At 34.7% G+C, this 22,485-nt stretch overlaps 1 protein-coding gene across 1 annotated transcript in view; it reads right to left on the reverse strand.

The window, feature by feature from the left end:
• Positions 1–1,459: 1,459 nt before the first annotated feature.
• The window catches only part of LOC140148411 (adhesion G protein-coupled receptor B3-like), an 82,850-nt gene continuing 61,824 nt past the window's right edge, over positions 1,460–22,485 (reverse strand). The window contains exons 9-26 of the mRNA XM_072170342.1: positions 22,121–22,258; positions 21,842–21,885; positions 20,405–20,671; positions 19,166–19,274; positions 15,925–16,083; positions 15,276–15,351; positions 13,877–14,053; positions 13,112–13,241; positions 12,465–12,568; positions 11,574–11,676; positions 10,330–10,480; positions 9,338–9,404; positions 8,926–8,992; positions 8,393–8,490; positions 6,291–6,459; positions 5,571–5,669; positions 3,096–3,291; positions 1,460–1,570 (exon numbers count right to left, since the gene is read on the reverse strand). Coding sequence (XP_072026443.1) covers positions 1,566–1,570; positions 3,096–3,291; positions 5,571–5,669; positions 6,291–6,459; positions 8,393–8,490; positions 8,926–8,992; positions 9,338–9,404; positions 10,330–10,480; positions 11,574–11,676; positions 12,465–12,568; positions 13,112–13,241; positions 13,877–14,053; positions 15,276–15,351; positions 15,925–16,083; positions 19,166–19,274; positions 20,405–20,671; positions 21,842–21,885; positions 22,121–22,258 — 2,159 coding nt within the window. The 3' untranslated portion in view covers positions 1,460–1,565. The remainder of the gene's footprint in view (positions 1,571–3,095; positions 3,292–5,570; positions 5,670–6,290; positions 6,460–8,392; positions 8,491–8,925; positions 8,993–9,337; positions 9,405–10,329; positions 10,481–11,573; positions 11,677–12,464; positions 12,569–13,111; positions 13,242–13,876; positions 14,054–15,275; positions 15,352–15,924; positions 16,084–19,165; positions 19,275–20,404; positions 20,672–21,841; positions 21,886–22,120; positions 22,259–22,485) is intronic.

Raw genomic sequence — 22,485 nt, forward strand, 5'->3', positions numbered from 1 at the left:
TTCCGGGACCACATTCACAGCCGAATAATTGGAACCCAGCAAAGAAATCATCGTGAGAATGCGTACATGATCCTTACACAAGTGATTATTTCTAAAGATTAAGTGGAATAGCGAGGAAGGGGCTGTTTCACACACTTTATTCAAGAAACAGGTCTTAATGTTCCACACTTTTCCATTTACTCACAGATTTCTTGTGTTGGGTGCCAATTATTGGGCTGTACATGTGGTCCAGGAAGCTGTTCCATGTCTGAGTGCATTTTGCTGTTGTGTCAGTTGAACAACTGTTTGGTTACTGGCCGGTGTTTAGAGTAGAGTATTGAAGTAATCCTGTGTGCAATTTTTGTTCATTTTCATGGACAGGATTTTAAGATATGACCTTGTAAAAAAAATTTCTTTTTGAGGCCAGTTTATTATGATATGGCAAATTTTTGAGGAATATACAGATAAATATTTAATCGTTTGTTGATTTGATAAAAAGTCTTTTCAATCTTCTTTTTCAAATAACTTACTTAATTCTGTGTTTATATATATAACACATCAAACAATGATATTCTTAAAGGATACAACTTAATAATACAGCTCAAATACCGTAACTTATCAATGACTTCATATATACAAATGTTACAGAACAGTATAGAAAGTTTTAAGCAGAGATTTGAAAGAAATGTAAATTGGAGTTTTTTCCACATGTACATATGTGCAAAAAGCTTCACATGTTGAAAACCTGTTACTATACAGACAGCAAAAGAATAAAAGTACCAGTTATGTTCACCCCTGTGACTCCTAAGCAAATTGGTTGGTAATTAAGGAAACAGTGATCGAGAAACCAGGGAAGGAAGGAACAAATCAGAAGTTGCATTTTAATGTTCTTAATCAATGGAATGCACAGTTTGATGTTACCCATTAGAAAAGGACATCCAATGGAGGGATCTGCAACTTTTGATTAATGTGTCTTTAATTCTTGACCTATTTCAACAAATGAGGTTTTAAATCTGAGCTAAAATATGCAGCTATTGGCTGCTAGTTCTTATTATGACATATTTGTCTTTGTTTTAACATATACATGGGTGAAAATAACTGGTACCTTTATTCTTTTGTTGACTGTATTAATATATTGACTTTAATCAACCTGACGCCAACAAGAAAGAAATTGGTTGTCTTTGTTCTGATGAAAATGGAAAGAAGATCTAATGTGGTATCCAATTTTGCAATTTTTTTTCTTACAAGGGTTATTTTGACCATCAATCGGGACCAGCCACTAAAATCTGCATTTATATAGCATACAAAGGTAAATCTACACCAGAGAATGTTTGTAAGCCATTTGAAAGTGATTTTCACAATTTTTCTACCAAATTGATGAAAAAAAGAAAAATAGACAATTTCAGGACACCGAATGTGTGAGTTTTTTTTCACCACAATGTAGGCTATGCATCAGCCAAGAGACAAACTATAGGCCTAATTTTTATTTGGGCTTGTAACAGTATCTCCATGGTTCTCTATTAGGTACATTTGACTTTCTCAGACCCGCTTTGGATGAAGGCTGTGTCATCAGTGAAGGTGGAGACTCAACCTGAAATAAAAATGGAAGCAGTCATATTAAAAGAATATAATATTATACATAGTGCACACAAGAAGCATATTTACACTTACAACAAAAGTGATTTCTTAATTCTTAAAGACATTCATACTAAAATGAAAAAGAAAGTGGTTATTAGTTGGAGAATTTTGTTCTGCATATTTTGTTGCCTCATTCTGCACAATGCAACTTCTTTCCTCCAAGTTATACCTTATTTGAATGATAAAAGTTTTGAAAAGTTTTTGAAAAAATATTGATATTTTCTTCTTCAGGGTGATTCCCACTGCCTTTTGTAATGGGCTCATTTCAAAATAATAAACACTCCCTGAGCTTTGATTATAATTTGCGTGTTTTGTTGTGAGGAAATAGGCCATGTTAATTTTGTCATTTTTCAAATATAATGCTCTCTTTTTCTGTTCAAATTGGTATAATTATATTGGGGAAATAAAGTTGCAACATCACAAATTAGGTATCAAAATGTGCAGAACAAATTTCACTATCTGTCAACCACTTTATTTTACAATTGACTTTTTGTGTCTTTCAAAAATCATTTTTGTTTTAAGTGTGTAACAAACCAGTGACATTTTTGTCCACAGTATTATGTGCAACTGCAAGGATATCTATGTGAGTGGTGCTGATTCAGAAAGTGAGATAGTCATCATAGGTCAGCTTTGATATTTCTACTTACTCCCGGTAAACCAACACATTCATCAAATGCACCCAGTGGTGTTAACAGTCTACTATTTGATCTGTTACTGCACACAGACTTAGCATCACTGTTATCACTGTCCTGATCAATTCTAGCATCCAGATGAATCCCATCATGATTTAACGATTGGCAACTTTGTGTAGGAGATGGTGTAGGAGATGGAGATGATGACTTCACCATTACATCACCTGGTAGATTAATAACATGCAAGTTTCTGGGTTTTCTTTATATACTATATTTGACATTATCATGAAACATTTCTGAATCAATACACTTCAGAATTATTTAAATGAAATTCACATCTAATTAACTTTTGATTTTTTAGAATTCTGAAATACATAAACCTATAAAATGTATATATCGACTGCTCAGTGACAGAAGTGGGTATGTACAAATTACATGATACTCATTTTGGCAACAAATGGACGGTCAATACTGCCTTCTGTAACAAATGCAAGTGACTTTGGAGTATATGCATGGTCATCTAAACAGTTAGACGTAAGTGACCATGCTTAGACCCAAAAGTCACTTACACTTTGTGGAGGGCAGAATTATCCATCAATTGTTGCCGAAATGAGTAACATGTAATTTGCTCTTACCCACTTCTGGCACTGAGCAGTCAATATGTTCTATTGTTGAGACAATTGAACCAAAATAAAAACCTTTCTCTGCTTTCTTTGCTTTGTATGTACATTAATATGTGCACACATGTGGCCCCATCCCCTCTGGATTAGACCCATAAATCAAGTCATTTATGAATTTAATAACCATTACAAGCACCTTATATCAGTGCTGGAACTTTTGTTTTACCTGAATATGCATTCATGTTGTTTTCATCTGTCAGCTCATAAGCTTCTTCATTTGTATCTGGAATATGGTCGTCATTGTTTAGCTGCGGTAATACTGCAACACGTAGTGCTAGCGAGCCGGTATCACTTGCTTTCCGATTGCCTGTTGACTCAAAGCTGGTACTTAGATTGGTATTCGATGTTGCTGTAGATGTTTTCTGAGATGAAAAACAAAATAGTTTACAAAGACACAGTCAGATCTGTTCATATATCATTGATGGATTCTTATCGTATAGGAATCTTTTGCATGGTTGGATTTATTCCACTCATACCTACCCAGATGTAGAGTTAACATTTTAATATGTGCTTGATTAGGAAGATAAAGAAAAGCCAATTTGAAATAAAGGGTAATGCAGCATGCTTGACCTCCAAATAATTCCTTAAAGGAAATCTGTACCATAAACTAATCAATGGTTAATATAGTTATATACCCCTAAATTAAACATACCAGATGGTCTATATGAATTTTGGAATATTCCTAACAAAGAAAAAGCACTTTTAATCCTTCGTTTCTGCGATTCATGGAAGCCGCAATGATAGCTGCTTGCGAATCCTTTCTGCCACAAGCGGTAGTGTAACCTTTCACACAGACCCGCGGTGAGCGTGTGTTGCTATGGCATTCGCGACCCCCACAGCGAATTTTGGTTTTTAGTGCTGTTTTTACTTTTCGTTCTCAAAAGACATTGTTGATCATAAATATTACTTAAAATACATTTTTTTATGTTCTTCTGTAGTTTTATGGGTAAAAATTGTCGCGTTTTCTTTTGAACGAATGTTGAATCTGAACTTTGGTAGTATTCGCTTCGTGTCACCAAAGTTCACGAGGGACGAGGCTGCATGGTGGCACGGATTTCACTGGTTTCAAAATCGGAGTACCGTTACAGCGTAATAAAATACATCGGTATCAATATGGCGCCACCATGGATTACAAACTGATCGCTGATTGTCGTAAGGAATTAAGAATTTCTCCTTTATTTGGACGTATATAAGCTTGGGACTTTTACTGTTTGTCATTTTTATTATTACTGCAACTATATAGCCATTGATTAGTTTATGGTACAGATTTCCTTTAAGGGATCTAAAATGAGCGTTTATTATGCGTTTCGACAGTATTTTTGTGGGACATGAGAGCACCTCAGACCTATCGAATTGCATTCTGAATACTGAAGCATGTCTTTCTGATATCAAATAATTTTCATTTTTGAAAATCACAATATAATACAAATTTTATGACAAATTATAAAAATTTGATATTTTTCACATTTTTGATATATAACAGTCCTCGAAGTAAATTATATAAATCTAATGATATATTCTTAAAGTATATGTAGCAGGAAGGAAAAGCCGACGGTCAATTGAAAATTTTGACCTTTCATATTGAAGATATGGATTTTTTCCCAAAAAGACCTAATTTTTTTTGGTGTTTTGGGAAAAAAAATCCATATCTTCAATACGAAAGGTCAAAATTTTCAATTGATCGTCGGCTTTTCATCCCACCTACATACACTTTAAGTATAAATCATCAGATTTATAAAGCTTACTTCAAGTACTGTTAAATATCAAAAATATAAATTTTAATGATTTGCCATAAAATGTGTATTAAATTGCGAATTTCAAAAAATCAAAATTATTTGATATCAGAATGACATTCTTCTTATTCAGAATGCAATTCGATATGTCTGATGTGCTCTAATGTCCCAAAATAAATACTGTCCAAACGATTCATACCCCAGCCCTTAAGGTACAAATAATGGGCGAGATATAACCAAACCCATTATTTAAACGTTTTTACTACTAAGGAAACACTATATGAGTGTAAATGATAATATGACACCCTTTATTTTTATTCTATTACCACAAAATAATGCAATATAAAGAAAAAAAATATTACTCTTTTGCCAAAATATTATAAGCTGTTTTGGAAGATAAAGAAAAGTCAGTCTTTTACAATCAGGGTACATTATTGCAGACTATAACGTACCTTCATGTGACACATTAGGAGAAATCAGTGCATTTTTGAATTATGGAGAGTAAAGGTAATAGAATTATTATCTTACATCAAGAGAACTTGGATGTTAAAGCCAGACATACAGGGTGTATCAAAATGATTGGTACCCATGCAGTTTCCAGTGATTATGGACAAGACAACCACATCAAAATGCAACAAGGACCTACCTTATATATAGATGAATGTTATAAAAGGTAATAGAAATACAAATCATGGGCATTTCAAGAGGATCAAATGTTGCATATTGAAGAAGCAGGCTTGTCAATAAATATTAAAAATTGATGGGTACCAATCATTTTGATACACCCTGTATATCGTTGCGTGGTTTTTGTTGCATAATAGTAATACATTTTACCTTCTAACACATATTTTCTGTCTTTAAAAGTGAAGGAATTCTTAGAATTAATAATGAATAATTGAAATAAATACCCTATTGTTAGGTGACAATGGAGTTTTGAGTCCAGACGATCCCCCTGAGTGCTTACTCAGAGACCTTTGCTCATGCTTGCGTTGCAATGCTGCCCGCACCTGTTTAACACAAAAAACAACAATTGATGAGTAGCAATAGAATAAGATACTATTACGCAGCTTCAAATGGAAGCCATTAGCTTGAAGATTCCAATGAGAACAAGTTCTACTTTTCTTGCCTTTGCCTGTGGGTTATGTTGGCGTAGAACTTGTATTTAGAGATGTATGTCACCCCAAAGCAAGTATTTTTCCTTTGTGTAAAATTGACCCAAAGCAAGTATACTGCTGTTGTTTTCCTACCCGTAGCAAGTATTTTCCTAACTTTTATGTAAATGTATTAACCTTCCACCTTTGCAGATTTGACTTTTGATCTTCAAAATGTTTCAAGTTTTTAAATAAGTGGAGTACTTTCGTGGTAAAATAGACCCGCAAAAGCTGATGCAAAGTTTTTTGGCATACATGTATGGGTGAAATAGTACCCTTTACTATAAAGCGAACTCAATATTTCCACGAGAACGTACTAAACAACTACCAAGGTTCAAAACCGCAACCTCTCCCACCATAGCTAAACGCCTCATTGATTGAGCTAACTTGAGAAGAGGTTGATCAATCACTTGATTGATCAAATGATTGATAAATAAGATGGTTTGATTGATTGATTGTTTGATTGATTATACATACCTCTGAGCTACCAACACAGTGGAATATAAATATAAAGAAGCCTTGCAGACAATTGAATATATTGAATAAGTATTCAAAGAAGAGAATGTTTTCATTGATAGCTAGAATGCCAAACAGCCAGGCAAGGCCCAGGATTGGAGTCAGGATTGCTATCCCCTTAACACCGGCTCTGTCATAAAGAAAACAAAGATAACAAAAATCAAAATTAAAACTCTGAACCAATGTTAACGTAGATTAGATTTTGCATAATCAATATAATAAATTGATAAGGGCTGATCACTATGATATTTGTGAATTCATTCCTGACATTCATTGTTTCCACTGATTCTAACCAAATGATGTCAAATTGCAGTGGAAGGTGATATGCTCTAAATGTCAGTTGTCAGTAGTTAGGCCCAAAAGATGTCAAAGATACATAGTGCTTTCCTTGGCTTGATATACCAGAAAAGAAATCAGCTTTTAGCCATTATGGTTGTTCCCAAGGGACAAAAGCCTTTTTATAGTAGAACTTTAACAGGAATGCTATATAAAAGGGTTTATTAGCTGCAAAACGTCATCACAATTTTCAGTGGCATAATTAGCGATTTGAACCCTTTTGCCCCCCCCCCCAAATGAAAAAGGTAAAGTAGGCCTACTCCTGAGAGGTATCAATTAACCTCATATTTGGTCATTTTAACCTTTAAAAAAACCCAATTTTTTCACATTTATTCCACTCTTGTACCATATGTCACCAGTTTAGCTTCAATATGCCAACATTTTTCATGTGCATTTGTACCATAAACTTGTCTCCAAAAGGTACTGGATTCAAGACAATTTTTCCAACCCCATCCTCCATGTCAAAAAGAAATCTTTGCCACCATCCAGGGACACATTCCAAACAGATCCAAAGACTCCTCAGACCCCTCCATGTCGCCCAGTGCGATGAGGGTGTTGACACGTTTACAAACCCAAAGAGCATGAACGATATCTGCCCCTCATTTATTATGTTTACCCCCGCTTTCCCCCCTAATGAAAATGTCTATTATGCCACTGACAATTTTTTCTAAAAATATTTTTCTGCAGGGTGCAATCTGCCACCTACTATGCGTTAATGTAATGCACTATATATCATTATGAACACGACAGAGTGCCGAATACGCAATAATGCTGTTCTGAGTAAACAGCGTTTGAAAATCTTGGTACCATTCCATTGGTCCTTCTAAAAATTTAGAACATTCGTAAGCACTCATTTGTAATGTATATTATAGAAGTGAATGTACACAAATTATTGGCAATACTTGCATGTTCTGAAATAATCGATATATCCCTCAAAATGCGTTTTAACAGGTATTCAGCTTTATGCTGTATCCAAAATGTCTCTACCACTGCGCAGAGAGGTCGAATACGCATTCAACTACGTGTAAACCATAGCACGCATTCTTGATTTGGGGCTTTTGTGTAGAAATTACTGGTTGTCCTAAGGCTATGTAGTCTTAACTTGCTATTTTAAGTTATAAATAGTCATCCCTGTAATATTTAGCAAAAACTCGAGGATTTTAAAGCAAAAATAACAATATTGGCCTATATTTTGCGTATGATTTTCCGGGATTTTCCACTTTCACAGGCGCGCACTCACATTATTAAACCACAGCAATATCATGTGGGGAATGTTTGTACTTATTTTGGTATCACTGGATAGAAGATACCTACAGCTATACGTTGGTATCAAATATATTAGTATAGGACATGTAATATAAAAAATTCGGCGTTTCCTGCTATACAATACTATAGATCAACATGATTTGTACAGCTAAGTATACGATTCGTCTCTCTGCCGAATTCATTTGTTGCACTAAGGCACGGTTCATCCAAATCAAAATTTCAATAACTACGTCGGTGAGTAAGATTTACCATTAATTTTTGGTGGAAATAAAAGATAACCTGAAACATAATCATAAGCATACAAAACCTCAATTTGCTCAAAATTCTCGATTCGTCACTCTGCCGAATTCATAACAATATGATCGATGTGGTCCTAAAATATATACTGATTTCTGGTGGACTTTTCAGCATATGCCCTGAGTTCAACAAGGACCTATCTACAAGGTAATCATTATTCTTACCTCATCTGTTTCATTTTGTCCTTCTCATCTTGTCCTGGCATGTGAGATGCTGATTTCACTATGATACGGATCACAAGAATCATAATCATGCAGTTTATCTATATAGCATTAAAATGGAACACATATTATTGTCAGGGGTGTAGCAAGTGGGTGGACAGGGGCCCTGAGCAAAAGCAAAAATGAAGTGGTTACGGATAGAACTGATAAAAAGGGCACCACACTGGTTAAAGACAGAATAAGACATTTTACATGAATCTGTAATTTGTTGACTCTACTTAAGTAGAGAAATTTGTTGACTCTACTTAAGTAGAGAAATTTCTAACTATTACTACAAATCATGCTCTAAAAAATTTGCTTTGGTGATGTGATCAAGCTAAATGAGTCGTCTCTAAATTTTGATTTTGAGATACAGCAATTTATAGTATTCAATTTCCTTTGTATTTTATTGTTGCGAGCAACACTAACCATAACCATATCTCTGGAACCAAAAGTCGAATTGTAATGGAGTTTTCAATCAATTTCAATTTACTTACTGCAATGATAGCTAGCATAGGTCCAACAAAGGCCCAGATCAAACCATCATCTAGAGTAAGCCAGCAACTGAAATCAAGTAAACATTATACATTAATGGGTTATTTGTTTAATTCTGTTACAGCATTGCCTATGTGTCCCCAGTAAATTGAATGAATTGCATGTAAACAACAAACTTTGATAGTATGGAAAGCTTTGAAAATTACTCATTTTATATGTATTTTATGAAACAAACCAATTGCCACTTAACCTAACTATTTCCATATCTATACATGATAATAAACATCTTCCTCTATCACTGGCCACTTAATTGTTTCATTACCTTCAGAGCAAAATTCTCAAATTTTATTAAATTTTCTACTTCTGAAACTTCCCAACAGCATGGCGATAAGAACATATTTCTGTGTTACTTACTAATTTTCTGTTCCATATCCTTGTGGCCTAATTGCTAGCGATGTACCAACAATTACTATAGGAATGCCTGTATAACAAATATAAAGTAGGCGTTTTAGTCAATGTTATTCTGGCATCAACCAAATCTCAAATTTTAAGTAACATATTAAAGAACAATTAACAGATTGTGACTATATCAGTAAACCAAATACACTGGGTCATTTCAAGTTTGGTAGTGATGCCAAAATGCATCCCAAAATGTGAAAGAGCATTCTGATTGCGGTGCCTTTACACAAGAGTGTATTATTGCCAGAGATGTAAGTGAGGTAACAATCCACTCCCTGAAAAACATGCGAGCCTAAGGCGATCACCTCGCCAAATTTTTGGAATTCCGGGGGTGCAAGGGGACTTGTCCGGAGAATAGGCTGCAGGGTATCACCCCCTCCAAAAAAGGGTTTTTTGCTCTTTTTATGACAAATTATCATCATTCAATTTCGGAAATGTAAAAAAAATGCAGCACATCGGAATGAAGCTGAGTGTATTAGAATAAGCTTTCCTATGTTTAGCAAATATCTACCTGTGCAAAAATTATATCTATATCTGTGCAAATTCTGAAAAATGGTCCCAGAACACACTTAGATTGCAATGGCCAAAATCAAATGTTTTGAAGTAAAAAAATCCCAAGAGTACCAGAGCCTGCACTGTAATTCATGAATTGGATAGTAAAATTAGCAGGCACTCAACTTGGGCTAGCTACAACCCTGATAAGGTCTACTCACAAAATTATTCCCATTGCGCTGGCACATTCACCAAAATTACTAATATCGCTTGCGACTGGGTTTTGAAACTAGGGAGTATGTGATTTTGAGACGTCTCTGAAATATGATAGTGTTATGTGACATGACCCTTCAAGAGTATTTGATATCAGAGACGTCCGTGAATTATGAGTGCCCCTGAACTGATATAGAATTTTCATAATATACTATTAATAAGTAAAAGACTGTATTACTTACCCCAGCCAACTCCATAATATATTGGTAGTGTTTTGCGATGACTAAATACTTGCACTATTTTGAGATATAGATGAAGTCCCTCACATAACATCCAACAAAATGCAGCCATGTAGAGCAAATGAAGAAACCAAGCTATAGTTGTACATATGACCTGAAAAACAAATTGTAGTGGTGTAAAGAGGGGGGCACCACATTTTGGGGTATGCCGAAATGATGATGGATAAAAATAAAGGGGTCAATGCAAAATAGAACTCAACATTGTTTTTTGTTGCTCTGGCCTATTTAGTTGGAAAAACGGTGGCATATGTCCCCTGTTGATGTATTAGTGTGCCATCATATTGCTAACTATGTTAAACATTATTAAAAATATTTAACATTTTGACTCTTACCCTCCCCCACTTTTTAGATTCTCAAGCGCTCTGAGCAAAAAAATTTGGGGTCAACAATAACAATTAGTGGTTTGGAGTACCATCATTTTGTATCCTTGCCCCGGGCGCCACAACCCCTACCTACGCCACTGGTATCATATTAGCTTAAAATTTTGAAAACTTTAAAAAGTTTGTTATCTACTTTGTCAATACTTTCTCATGAGAAAAACTAATAATAATAAAACAATTATCGTTGATGTAATTCATAAGTTGGTGTACTTCTGACAATAAGTCAAATTGAATTACATGGATGAAAAATTGTCACATCCTTTGTTTTACTTGTTGGTTGCTTGCTTGCTTATTTTTCAAATTCAGTAAGAGCTATAACCTGGGGGTCACCAAAATCAAGAAACGTTGTAGATCTTGTTGGTGAGAGAATCAGGTTGCTTGTATTCAGTTTACATATTACTAAGCCTTTGGATTTAGAAACAAGAAGTAAACCTGTATTATCATGCCTTTTGTCAACCTGAAAGGACTATATTCCAGAATGTTTCAAATACATGCATTGTGTGTCTCTTTGCACATTGTTTTCCATTTCATTTATGCAGCTTGCATGTTATAATTTGTGTGTGACTCCTTGTGTGTATATGAAATAACACAGCTTTGAACAGCCTTTCTGATATGCTTCATGTTCTTTTGGTATAATAATTTGCTTCTTTTCTTGTACTTTACCAGTGCTTAGAGCATCTTTTCAGGCAAAGTTAGACACTTTACAAGTTTACATTAAATTATATTACACAAATCATATAAGTATGACCGGATCGAACTATTTTTAAATAAACCAATCGATGTCAATGCAATGGTTCAAATGCTCACCTTGTAGTCAGTCTGAGTAATGCCAACTATAAACAGTAGCTGCGCTAGGCCAAGTGCAACTATCAAATTCTTGTGAATTGTGGTGCGGTCAGAATCAAGAAGACTGTCAATCACAAAAGTTGGTTAAACATCAATGTACTACCACAAATAATGCTAAGTAAGATACATGCTAAAAAAACTAAAACAGTACCAACTGACCAACAAGGGAACTTTGGTTGGATCTAAAAAAGATTCAACAACCAAGGAATATAAATGTTAAAAGATACATGACACAGGAGTACAAAGGAAAAAGAATTGGTAGAGAAAATGATTGAACTTGATATTGTTGAGGTTATGGGTAAGGGCGAGTGTATTAGCAGGAAACTTGTGTCCATTTATGACAACTTGTCAATACCCAAACAACATTACCTATTAATACAACTATCTAATCCAATGCTTTTTTATCCAAAAGTATATCACCCAAGATATTTGATTGCTAAACATAAAAAACAAGTCTTGACATTTGATTTGATGCCAATTTGCTCATTACATTCTGGATTAAGCTACATTGAACAGGATAACTTTTTTCCCAAAAGGAAGTCCTGTTCAAAACACTAAGATCACATTGACTCTCACATGTCCCCATCATCCCAACCCTTGCCTGCAGTATATACACACTTACAAAAAAATGTTGCCAAAACAAACATGCTAATTATATTTCTATTTCATTCTTCCTTGGTTGGGGCTACTTTCTTTGTTCACCAAAATGTCAAAGCTTAGAACCCCTGCAACCTTGGACACCACTTTTTGATGATAAAATCTGTGCATGTCCCATTTCTTTTATACAAAGAAAAGTGAAAGCAGATTTATCTTAAAGCAAACTTAAGGTTGTTATGTTTAAATTCAACTTACTTGAGATAAGTGAATATTAGAAATGCTCCACTGAGGGCAATAAGTGAGATACCGGTGCATATGTAGGTAATGATGGACAAGGCAAGCTGATTTGCTTCAGATATCTGTAATGAATTAAATAGTATTAATTTAAATCAAGTAAATAGTTATCCCTTCTGAAAACCAGCACAACAATTTTAGAATATCAATTAATTGAACTTTTTAGTTGAAAGTCCTTTTTGTCAGGGGGTCAAAAATCATTATGTTGGTAAAAAACAAGTTCAAATATAGTTGAACTTTTTAGTTGAAAGTCCTTTTTGTCAGGGGGTCAAAAATCATTATGTTGGTAAAAACAAGTTCAAATATAGTTGAACTTTTTAGTTGAAAGTCCTTTTGTCAGGGGTCAAAAATCATTATGTTGGTAAAAACAAGTTCAAATATAGTTGAACTTTTTAGTTGGAATGTTCAACATTTCACACTTACTTTTCAGGGAGGGGGTCAACCTCCTAACAAAAGCACTTTCATTTATAGGACATCAACACACTTTTGATTTGTTCACTAATAGAGTCAATTTGTTTTTTAAATTCTAATAGGTTAACAATCATTATTAACAGGTTTCCATGGTTTCATATTACATAGCAAGTTGTCAATTATTAATTATTGATTACCTCTTTATTATTGACCGATACCAGCACAGCAAAGCTAGTGAGATGAGTACAGTGACATTCAGTCATGTCTTTATCAGAAAATACCATAGAACAACCTTCAGATGACCAGCTACCTGCTGCACTATGGGATCTGAACACAAAGATGTGGTTATATTTAAAATGCATTTACAATGAGCTTGCCACTTTATAACTACAAAAATCAAATTATGGAGAAAGAAATTAAAAATAGAAAAAGTAAAATTAGAGGATAAAGGTATTGTTTTTAACTACTGGAGTGCATTTATCATCTCATATAACACAGGCGACATCATTATTTTTCAAGTAAAGCACAAAGGCGTAGCCGATTTGTTTTACGCCATAAATAATGATGTTGTGTATTATATGAGAGGATAGATGCATCAGCTGCTAAAAACAATACCTTTATTCTCATTCTTAAACACTTCAATTCAAAGAAATATATTAATCATAAGTATACCAAATTTGAATTTAATCCTACATTTTACAAGGAATTACCTAGGGCTTGATTGGTTCAAATAGAATGTACGAGTATTGCGTCGACACACACTCGCTAAAGTGTGTGATATTGTTTCATAACACATGACACAACTGATGATGATAATGATGATCACATGGATAAGAACCAAATGCAAGAACATTCTCAAGTGTTTAAGAATAAAGACTAGAGCTATAATCATCCAATTAGTTTTTTCTACCAATGGTGATATTGAACTGATAGGAGGCTGATATAGAAACAAATCAACATACCTGTCATCATATTTCCAGTATACACAGGTAACATTGTATATTTCATCAGTATCCTTGGCATCATACACAGACTTCAGATTTAACACAATTGGGTTACCACTGAGAGGCTTAGTCAGTTCAGGTCTGGTTACTACAGTCACAACTTTAGAATTGATCATGGTGGTTGAGTTGCTACTTCTGCAAAAAGAGACAATTTGTTGCATTATTGTGTCTTTCGAAAGTTCATTTATAGTGTTACTAAATATTGCCAAAAATAAAAAAACAAAACAAAACGATACATATTCCATACATTGCAGTAGAGTCTACCCTATGCCACTAAAGGGACACGCCTTGCTTAGGTGTATTACCATGAAGAAAATCCCTAACTGTCAACACATTTTCATCAAAATAATCACTTGTCAAAAGCAGTGGCGTTGCCAGGAGGGCAAAGGGGGACAGCTGCCCCCCCCCCCCCTGTTAAAAGACCCAGTGGGATGGTGGCCAACCCAATATTTAAGATTTGTAGGCCATTTTTGTACTTTTCGTCAATGTTTGTCCCCTTAAAATTTGTCTTGCCCCCCCCTTTGCCCACCCTCTGAAAAAGTGACAAAAATTTTTTTTTTCTACAGTAACTCAAAAACTTTGTCAGGTCAAAACATACACTGCCCATTGTCAACAGAGTATCTAAGTGGTATACTCTTTGCTCAATGATATACATGTACATCGAAGATTGCTCCTTAAGAAATGGTGGCTCTGAAGAGAGCCAATAAATAGTAAAGTGCCACTTTCATATAGGTCACCCCGGTCATCCGGGTACTTATTTTACATGACGCTACAGACGGCTACACTTACGCTTTTCAACCCACAATAGATCGTGCAGCTGAGCGACTACTTGAAGACTTGTAGCAGAGCTCATTCAGTTGTTTACGTTCTGTTTTGACCTCGAATCAAGCAAATTTCTCGGCCGATTTCGGTAAGATAAAGGTTAAATACTTGGCAAAAATTGCATTTTATGTGAAGCTGAACACGTGAACATGTAGAGGAGAGTCTTTATTTTTGTTGTTGGCTGGAGGCCCCATGTCAAGAAGTTATAGAAATGGTAGTATTTTGGACGATTTGAAAAGGGACAAACCACAGAAAACTTCAAATTTGACTTCTGAATCGGATTTGTTGTCAACGGAGGTCAACGGCTTGTGACGTCACTCCGGGGTCACCTATTGATGATTTGGTGGCTCTAAAAGAGCAATTTAAGTGGATTGTCCCTTGTCCACTGAAACTTAAAAAACAGTTCATCCCTCTGAGTCCATCCAGTAGCTGAAAGTCTAGGGACTACCCTGGGAAAGGCTATGGACTAGGAATGGTCCATCTGGTTTATAAGTGGCTTTGATCTGTCCTGAAAAGAACCTACTGTGTTTCTTACCTTTGTGGAATACCTTGTGAAAACCACCTATCTAGATTATCATAGATTGCAATAGATGTAAACACTTCCCGTTGGCCTGTAAGTTAACAGTAAACATATGTGAACATTTGTAAACATTATTGCTTCTAATTTGAAATTTAGTTATAATTATGACAGCTTGTTTGTCTATTTTAAAAGTAAAAGGATGTAATAAATCACAAGAGCAGAGTATCACCCAAGACTTCTTATCTTGAATAAATTTCTTGAATAACTTACATGAGGTTCAACTGTTCAATTGCAGATTATGTTAAGTGAACTAAACCTAAACAGCCCAGATTGGAAACCGTATTTATAGTAGTACTCTGAACCACCAAACAACAGAGTGTGATTGTCTTAACAAATATATCTGCCCCTCTCTCCAATTCTTATGAAAGAGATTAATTTGTCAATTTGTCAATTTGTCCACAATCCACAAGATCCCCACACATTGATTGCTGGGGTGAGATCGATTGTATAAAAATGAATTTGCTGCTTAAATAAATGATTTGTCTGAATCACACTATCATTTTGATACATCATGCATTTGACAAGTTTGCACAAAGAGTGCAAAATAGTTTGAGGGACTTACTGATAACATATAAACCACATAACTTATAAACCCTAGATTTACCTGCTATTCCATATTCACTTTCAATTTCTTCAAAGTAATCTTGAGGTATAGCAACAGAAGCTTTGGGCTCCTTAGAATTTCTGTTGGCAACTTTTGTAGGTAGCATCAGATTTCCATCAGCTGCAATTTCATTTGTTCCAACTGTCAACATTTCAAATTCTATGCACAATTGAAAGAAACAGGAATCATTATTAATGAGCACTTTTATTATGAGATGCCATAATTCATTCACATATTTCTTTACACAATAATTTTATCATATTATGTTCCTACTGTATTGTTTGTGTCCATACACAGCATAAAATTATAATAAAAAAACAAACAATGCCTTTGAATAATCCAAAATGTTCGCCAGTATGTCTCGTGTTCAAATTGCACAGGTATATGGGCCAGAAAGGTGATTAGACCAGAGTAAACATAAGAAACAAAAAAAATTTTGCCTCATTTTGTTCAATAGGCCCTTATTACCAGACTCCCTGATAATTTTCTAAAAGAGATTGAAAATACATTTGGTTATCTTCACCACAGATCCTGGTCTTATCAAAATAAATAAAATTAAAATAAATGTTGGTATTTATACAGCGCCTTTCACATGTGCACATGTATCAATGAGCTTTACATTTATTCCGCTGTCGTCAGAATATGTCAGCTGCCATATAATGCTGAAGGCATGCTCATACCTATATTCATAGCAGCTCCCCATTTCACCCCTGGGTAGAGAGAGGCGAGTAAGGTAAAGCACCTTGCCCAAGAGCACAACATGCCCCCACCCAACCCTACCATATTTGGATACAATACGCCTATGCTTTAATCATGACTCTAAACTGATAAGACTGATCTGTTTAAGGATGCACACAGGATCACTGAAGTGTTACATGGCCAAAATTGAGTTTTCATCACTAATGTCATCTTCAAACCGTATTTTATCTGGTCATTAATAGATTTTAAAGAAATCTTAAAATTTGAACCATAAGAAAAGCTATTTTAAAGACCCTTTTTCATAAAAAATTCGTCAAAATGCAAAAGCAAATAAATCATTGTTTTCCTGCAATAGATCGCGTTGTCGTAACGCGTACTGCGGCGTACAGATAGCAAAGACACGCACACATGGTAAACTGGATGGGCGAGGTGATTGCTGATTGAGGCGCTGGATGGAGTCGCATAATCGCGATCACTACCGTTTATCGCACGGTATTGATCTCTTCCAAGGTAGGTAAAGCTTGCACCATTGCATTATAAACTGCGGGCCGACAGACCACCACCGTCCACGTCCCAGAATCAGTAGGCCTACTCGATAAATTTCGCTAAAAAAAAGTGCTGATATAGTGGTATAAAGTGTTTTTTTTTTTACATGAACATAAAAGTGAATGTTTTTGTTTTGTTTTTCAAGTTTCATTCTGAACTTGAAAAGATGAAATTTATCTGTAAGAAGAAGTTACCCGTAAGAAGCTCTGTAAAGATGACGCAATCTGGTAGATAGAAAACGTAGGCCCTAAATATTTTGCTAGTAGGCTAGACTTAGCCCGTATAGTACATCATTAGGCTTATTATTTTATGTTTAAAAATTTGTTTTATTTCATTCATTCATTCATTCATTCATTCATTCATTTCATTGTTATTATTTGATTTACCAAGTTGGTGTATAGACAAGAATATATAGGCCTATTATTATTAGCTTATATTTTATACAGTCCCAGCCTTGGTTTGGGGGCCTCTGCGGTCGTTCAGTCTCGTCTTAATTTTGAAGACAAAATAGGCAAGCAGTAACTACCGGTAGGCCTATAGGCCTATTAGATACCTAAGGCCCAGAATAATGTTTCAAAGTGTTATTAAAACACGATTTAAGATTCGTTTTCAAACGTTCTCTACTCCTGATTGACCATTAACGCAATGTCAAAAACGTTGACATTTCATGAATTCAATACATCATATCGACCGTCTAGGCATAGGCCTACAACTCTATGTCAAAAATTTTTGGTCAAAAAAGCCGTTTTTTGGGATTGTCTCGAAAATTGTACTTTTTGACCCAAAACTGACATTTTAAATGGATTTATGAGCTCATTTGCGTTCAAAAATGTATACTTTTATATACTTTACACAAATAGTTTTCGAGTTATGAGGTGAATAATAATGGATAATTAGTGATCCTGTGTGCCTCCTTAAAGGGGAAATAACGCATATGGAACCTTCCAACTATATTTTGGTTCACCCTGGTTTTGGTAGTGATGTCAATGCTTTTCCTTGACTGTGCTGTAAGTATACCAATTACTGCCCTTGTATGCACGCGTGTACTCTTTGTGCAATTAAGGTGGTTCTGGACCCATTTTGGAAGTGCTCTATTTATGTTTTAAACATATTAATTGAGTAGGGCAGAGAACACTGATCCATATGCCTTTTGTTTGAAGCTAATCGGACATACGGTTTTCATAATACATACATTTTAAATGTCTTTGTATTGTATTGTTTTTATCAATAATCAATACAGTTAATGAGCTAATATGACTTGAAAGTGCTCATTAATATGTAATTTTACCAATATTTTGCTAAAATCAATGCATAAATGTTCATAACATTTTTATTTAACAGAATATTGGTTTCAAACTTGGTCAAAGTGTTCCTAATGACTTCTAGATAATTTATGCATAATTAATGAGCTAGCCGCCCTAATTTGCATAATTAATTAGCATTTATGCAAATTAGCTCATTAATTATGCAAATATGCAAATGAGAGGGCGGCTTCACTATATAATACATTAGAACATATTAGAAACACTTTGACCAAGTTTCAGGGCAAAAGTATGCAAAATAAAAGTACCATGAACATTTATGCATTGATTTTTAGCAGAGTAGGGGCAGAAAGTACATATTAATGAGCCTTTACAGTCCTTTTAGCTCATTAACTATATTGATTATTGATAAAAACAATAAGATACAAAGAAAATATAATTTGATGTAGTATAGAAACCGTATGTCCGATTTGCTTCAAACAAAAGGCATATTGATCAGTGTACTTTACCCTACTCAATTAATCTGTTTAAAACATGCTCAAAGCATTTCCTTATTTCTAGAAAATGCATCCAATACCACCTTAAGCACACAATTTCATACTTTGACCAGCGAAGTATGGACCTACGTCACTAGCAAACTTGAGGTGAACCAAAGTATACCAATCACATACAAAACACAACTCAGTGGTTTATTGTGCAGTATGACAAACCCACATATTCAATTTGAAACGTACCCACATTGTCAGACTCTGTGCGTAGACCCTCTTCTGCAATATATACAGCTGATAAACTCCTTGAGAATGTTTCCATAGCCAGAAGAATATTACCACTATCATCATTGTCCTGCTCAGGATAAAAAAAGATATATTATACTCCACTGTTTCAGAAAAATGCATGTATTCTGTTAATTTCATTCAATGTAAAGACCCATCCCATGATCCCAGAAATGTAAAAAAATTAAATTACTTAAAAGTGAAGGATTAGTATTGGAATTCGTCCTTGGGTGTTTTTGAAATGAAACATTTGGCAAAAAACAAGGAAACAGAAGTGTTGACAAAGTTAAAGACCCATTCAACCACATGTAGCTAGTCTTGCTGGCCTTGAATAATGATATGCTTATACATATTACTATCTAATGCTATCTACTGAAGATAACATTGAATAATGCTATATGCTCTATTTGAAGATAACACTGAACAATGTTATGCTTTATACATATTACTTTATAATGCTATCTACTGATAACACTGAATAATGTTATGCTTTATACATATCATAATACTAATTATGGCGTGTCCGTCCGTCGTCCGTCCGTCCATTACCTCTGTCCGTGCGCTATCGCGTCAGCGCTTTCGCTGAGTCCAGCAGCGCTATCGGCGTGTAGCGGATCGCTTTCGCTGAGTAGCAAGGGCAACAATAGGCCTAACAGCATCTCATCGGACCAATAGGCCTATTTTAAACACATATTTCAATACGGAACGCGTGCATAGTATAACATGACTATTTCCGGGGTCATCCAGAATGGTTAACATTAAAATAATCAGTTATGGTAAGGCATTATAACCCGTTATATAGGCGTTATTGCGTTTACTAATTTCGGGGTATTTTCAGAATCCTCCTTGGATCCTCCTATAGGCGCTAGGCCTATATCATAGTAGTCATGGTAGTTAAAAAGGTCAGGGAAGGTATATTGGTAACGGGTGTTGGGCAACTAGTTACTTTATAATGCTATCTACTGAAGATAACACTGAATAATGTTATTCTTTATACATATTACTTTATAATGCTATCTACTGAAGATAACACCCAATAATGTTTTGCTTTATGCATATTACTTTATAATGCTATCTATTGAAGATAAAACTGAATAATGTTATACACAAAGTGATGATGCTACCTACTGTACATGCAAAAGCAAACCACACATTGTACAAAATGTCAAATATAATAATTGTTAGGTATTCTTTACTTACATCAGACCACACATCATCATACATATCACTGAGCAAGTCACTTGATGCACCTACAAAGCTGTGGACATATTCATTGATTTCCGCAGGATTCCTAGCATCATTCACCATTGTCTTCCTAGCTGTTTCCAAGAGTATCCATTGGGAATTTTCAAATATTTCTGCAGAAACTTGGGAGGTGTCATCATCATCATCGTCATCACTGAATCCTCTCAGGATAGCAATGGATTGCGTAATACCAAGACTTTCTGCATTCTCTACATATTGTTTCTGGTGATAATAAGGGGAAAACATGTTGAAAGATTATTCTTGAAGATATTTATCAAGACTGTTCATTAGATTATATATATATTCTATATTTTACCTAATTACTGCTCTAGCCACTTAAGTCACTCACTTTTGGGGTGTCCTTATGAAGACAATGGAATGTTATCGAAATTGGGACTTTTAAAGACATAACATTTTAAATATAGAACCCTGAGCCCCATAGTCTTAGAACTGCCTGTCCAAAATTTGACCCTGAAAAAATAGCTATTGCAATAGCCTAGATTTAGGCCAAAAAAAAAGAAGAAAAAATGGTTCAGATACATTTGGTAAAAAAGCCAAGTGTTATGCGTTTTTTTATTTTTTTTATTTGTTTAAGAAAATGAGCTATGCGATATGTGGTATTTTTATTTTATTATTTTTTTACAGCCAATGCACAATATTTATGTACTTTTTGAAATTCAACTGTTCAAATAGGGCCTACAGAAACATAATCATATACATAGGTTACACAATGAATAGTTTTGTTTGTCTCTTTTATAATCATGGCGAAATGTGTACAAAAAACAACAACCCAACTGCAAAAAACAAAAAACAAAATTTGGATCGCTATCCGATACTGAAAAATATTTTAAAAATAGATCACATGGGCAAAAAAAGATATAATATGGCAAACGTGTAGTGCTAAGCGCTAAATTGGATTTCACATAGCAATGCGCGCGGGTGTCTGAGACATACATTCTTTTTTTCTTGGTCTTGTTTTGAGTTCACAGAAGTATTATTTTCAGAATTTAGTATCTATCAGAAACATAATCATGCCTGTAGCAAATTGCCAGTGCACTATGACAAGTGGCTGGATAGGTGGCTGGCAAAGATCCTGCCTAAGACAGAATATTGAGATGGTAAGTTTATTGGACATTTGACAGAATAGAATACAGTTGTACATGTACATTGACTATGGAGCACTTTGACATTTGTTGAATTCTGTAAAGGGGTATTACTTATTAGGGGAGTTTTATATGCAAACTGATTTTTTTTCTTTAAAAAAGTCCATGTTTGGAAAGTCTTGCAACCCCTACTTCCAAAATAAAATCTGGCTATGGACCTAGTTACAGATACCAAACAGGACCAACTGGTGCGGTATAGCTTGGGAAAATAACTTGTTTGATGATTTACCTGATCAATGATATGTGCAATATGAGACGCATCTGTGAGGCATACTGAAATGAATGATATGAACAAATGATTAAATGATTATGATTTCAAAATACTAAATTAAAATGTGAGACACAGATTAAATGCAAAAATCCCAAGTTATGGAAACAGATTCCTTGTTATATTAATGGAAAAGGAAGCTCTAGCAAACTGACATACTCTGGCACACTGACATACAAAGAGTACATGTTGGTATGTGAGCATTATAGATGCAGAACAGTTTATATTATAGACTCTTACCTTGGTATGATAAGCTAATTATGTTATCTGGTAAACTGACATCCAAAGAATACACATCATAACTATCATTAGATCCCAAACCTTTAGTACATGATGATGAAATGCCGTATCTGTCAAAATTGCACTCAGCTTTAGGACCTGCATAAAAATGGTAAAAAGATATATGTCATACTTGCTTTGTCATGCAGTTTCTTTGGAATAATCATTTCTAAAATGATCAAAACAGACTATTGCAAGTAAAATGCCTGTATTTGTCTGTGTCTTTGTTTGTTTGTTTGTTTTGGGGTATTTCTTCAGTAGTATGTTTAATGATTCATCTTCTTTACACCACAGTTAATATGTTTGAATGTTTATCTTCCAAAACA

Source organism: Amphiura filiformis, chromosome 3 (genome assembly GCF_039555335.1).
Source record: "Amphiura filiformis chromosome 3, Afil_fr2py, whole genome shotgun sequence".
Classification (NCBI taxonomy): domain Eukaryota; kingdom Metazoa; phylum Echinodermata; class Ophiuroidea; order Amphilepidida; family Amphiuridae; genus Amphiura; species Amphiura filiformis.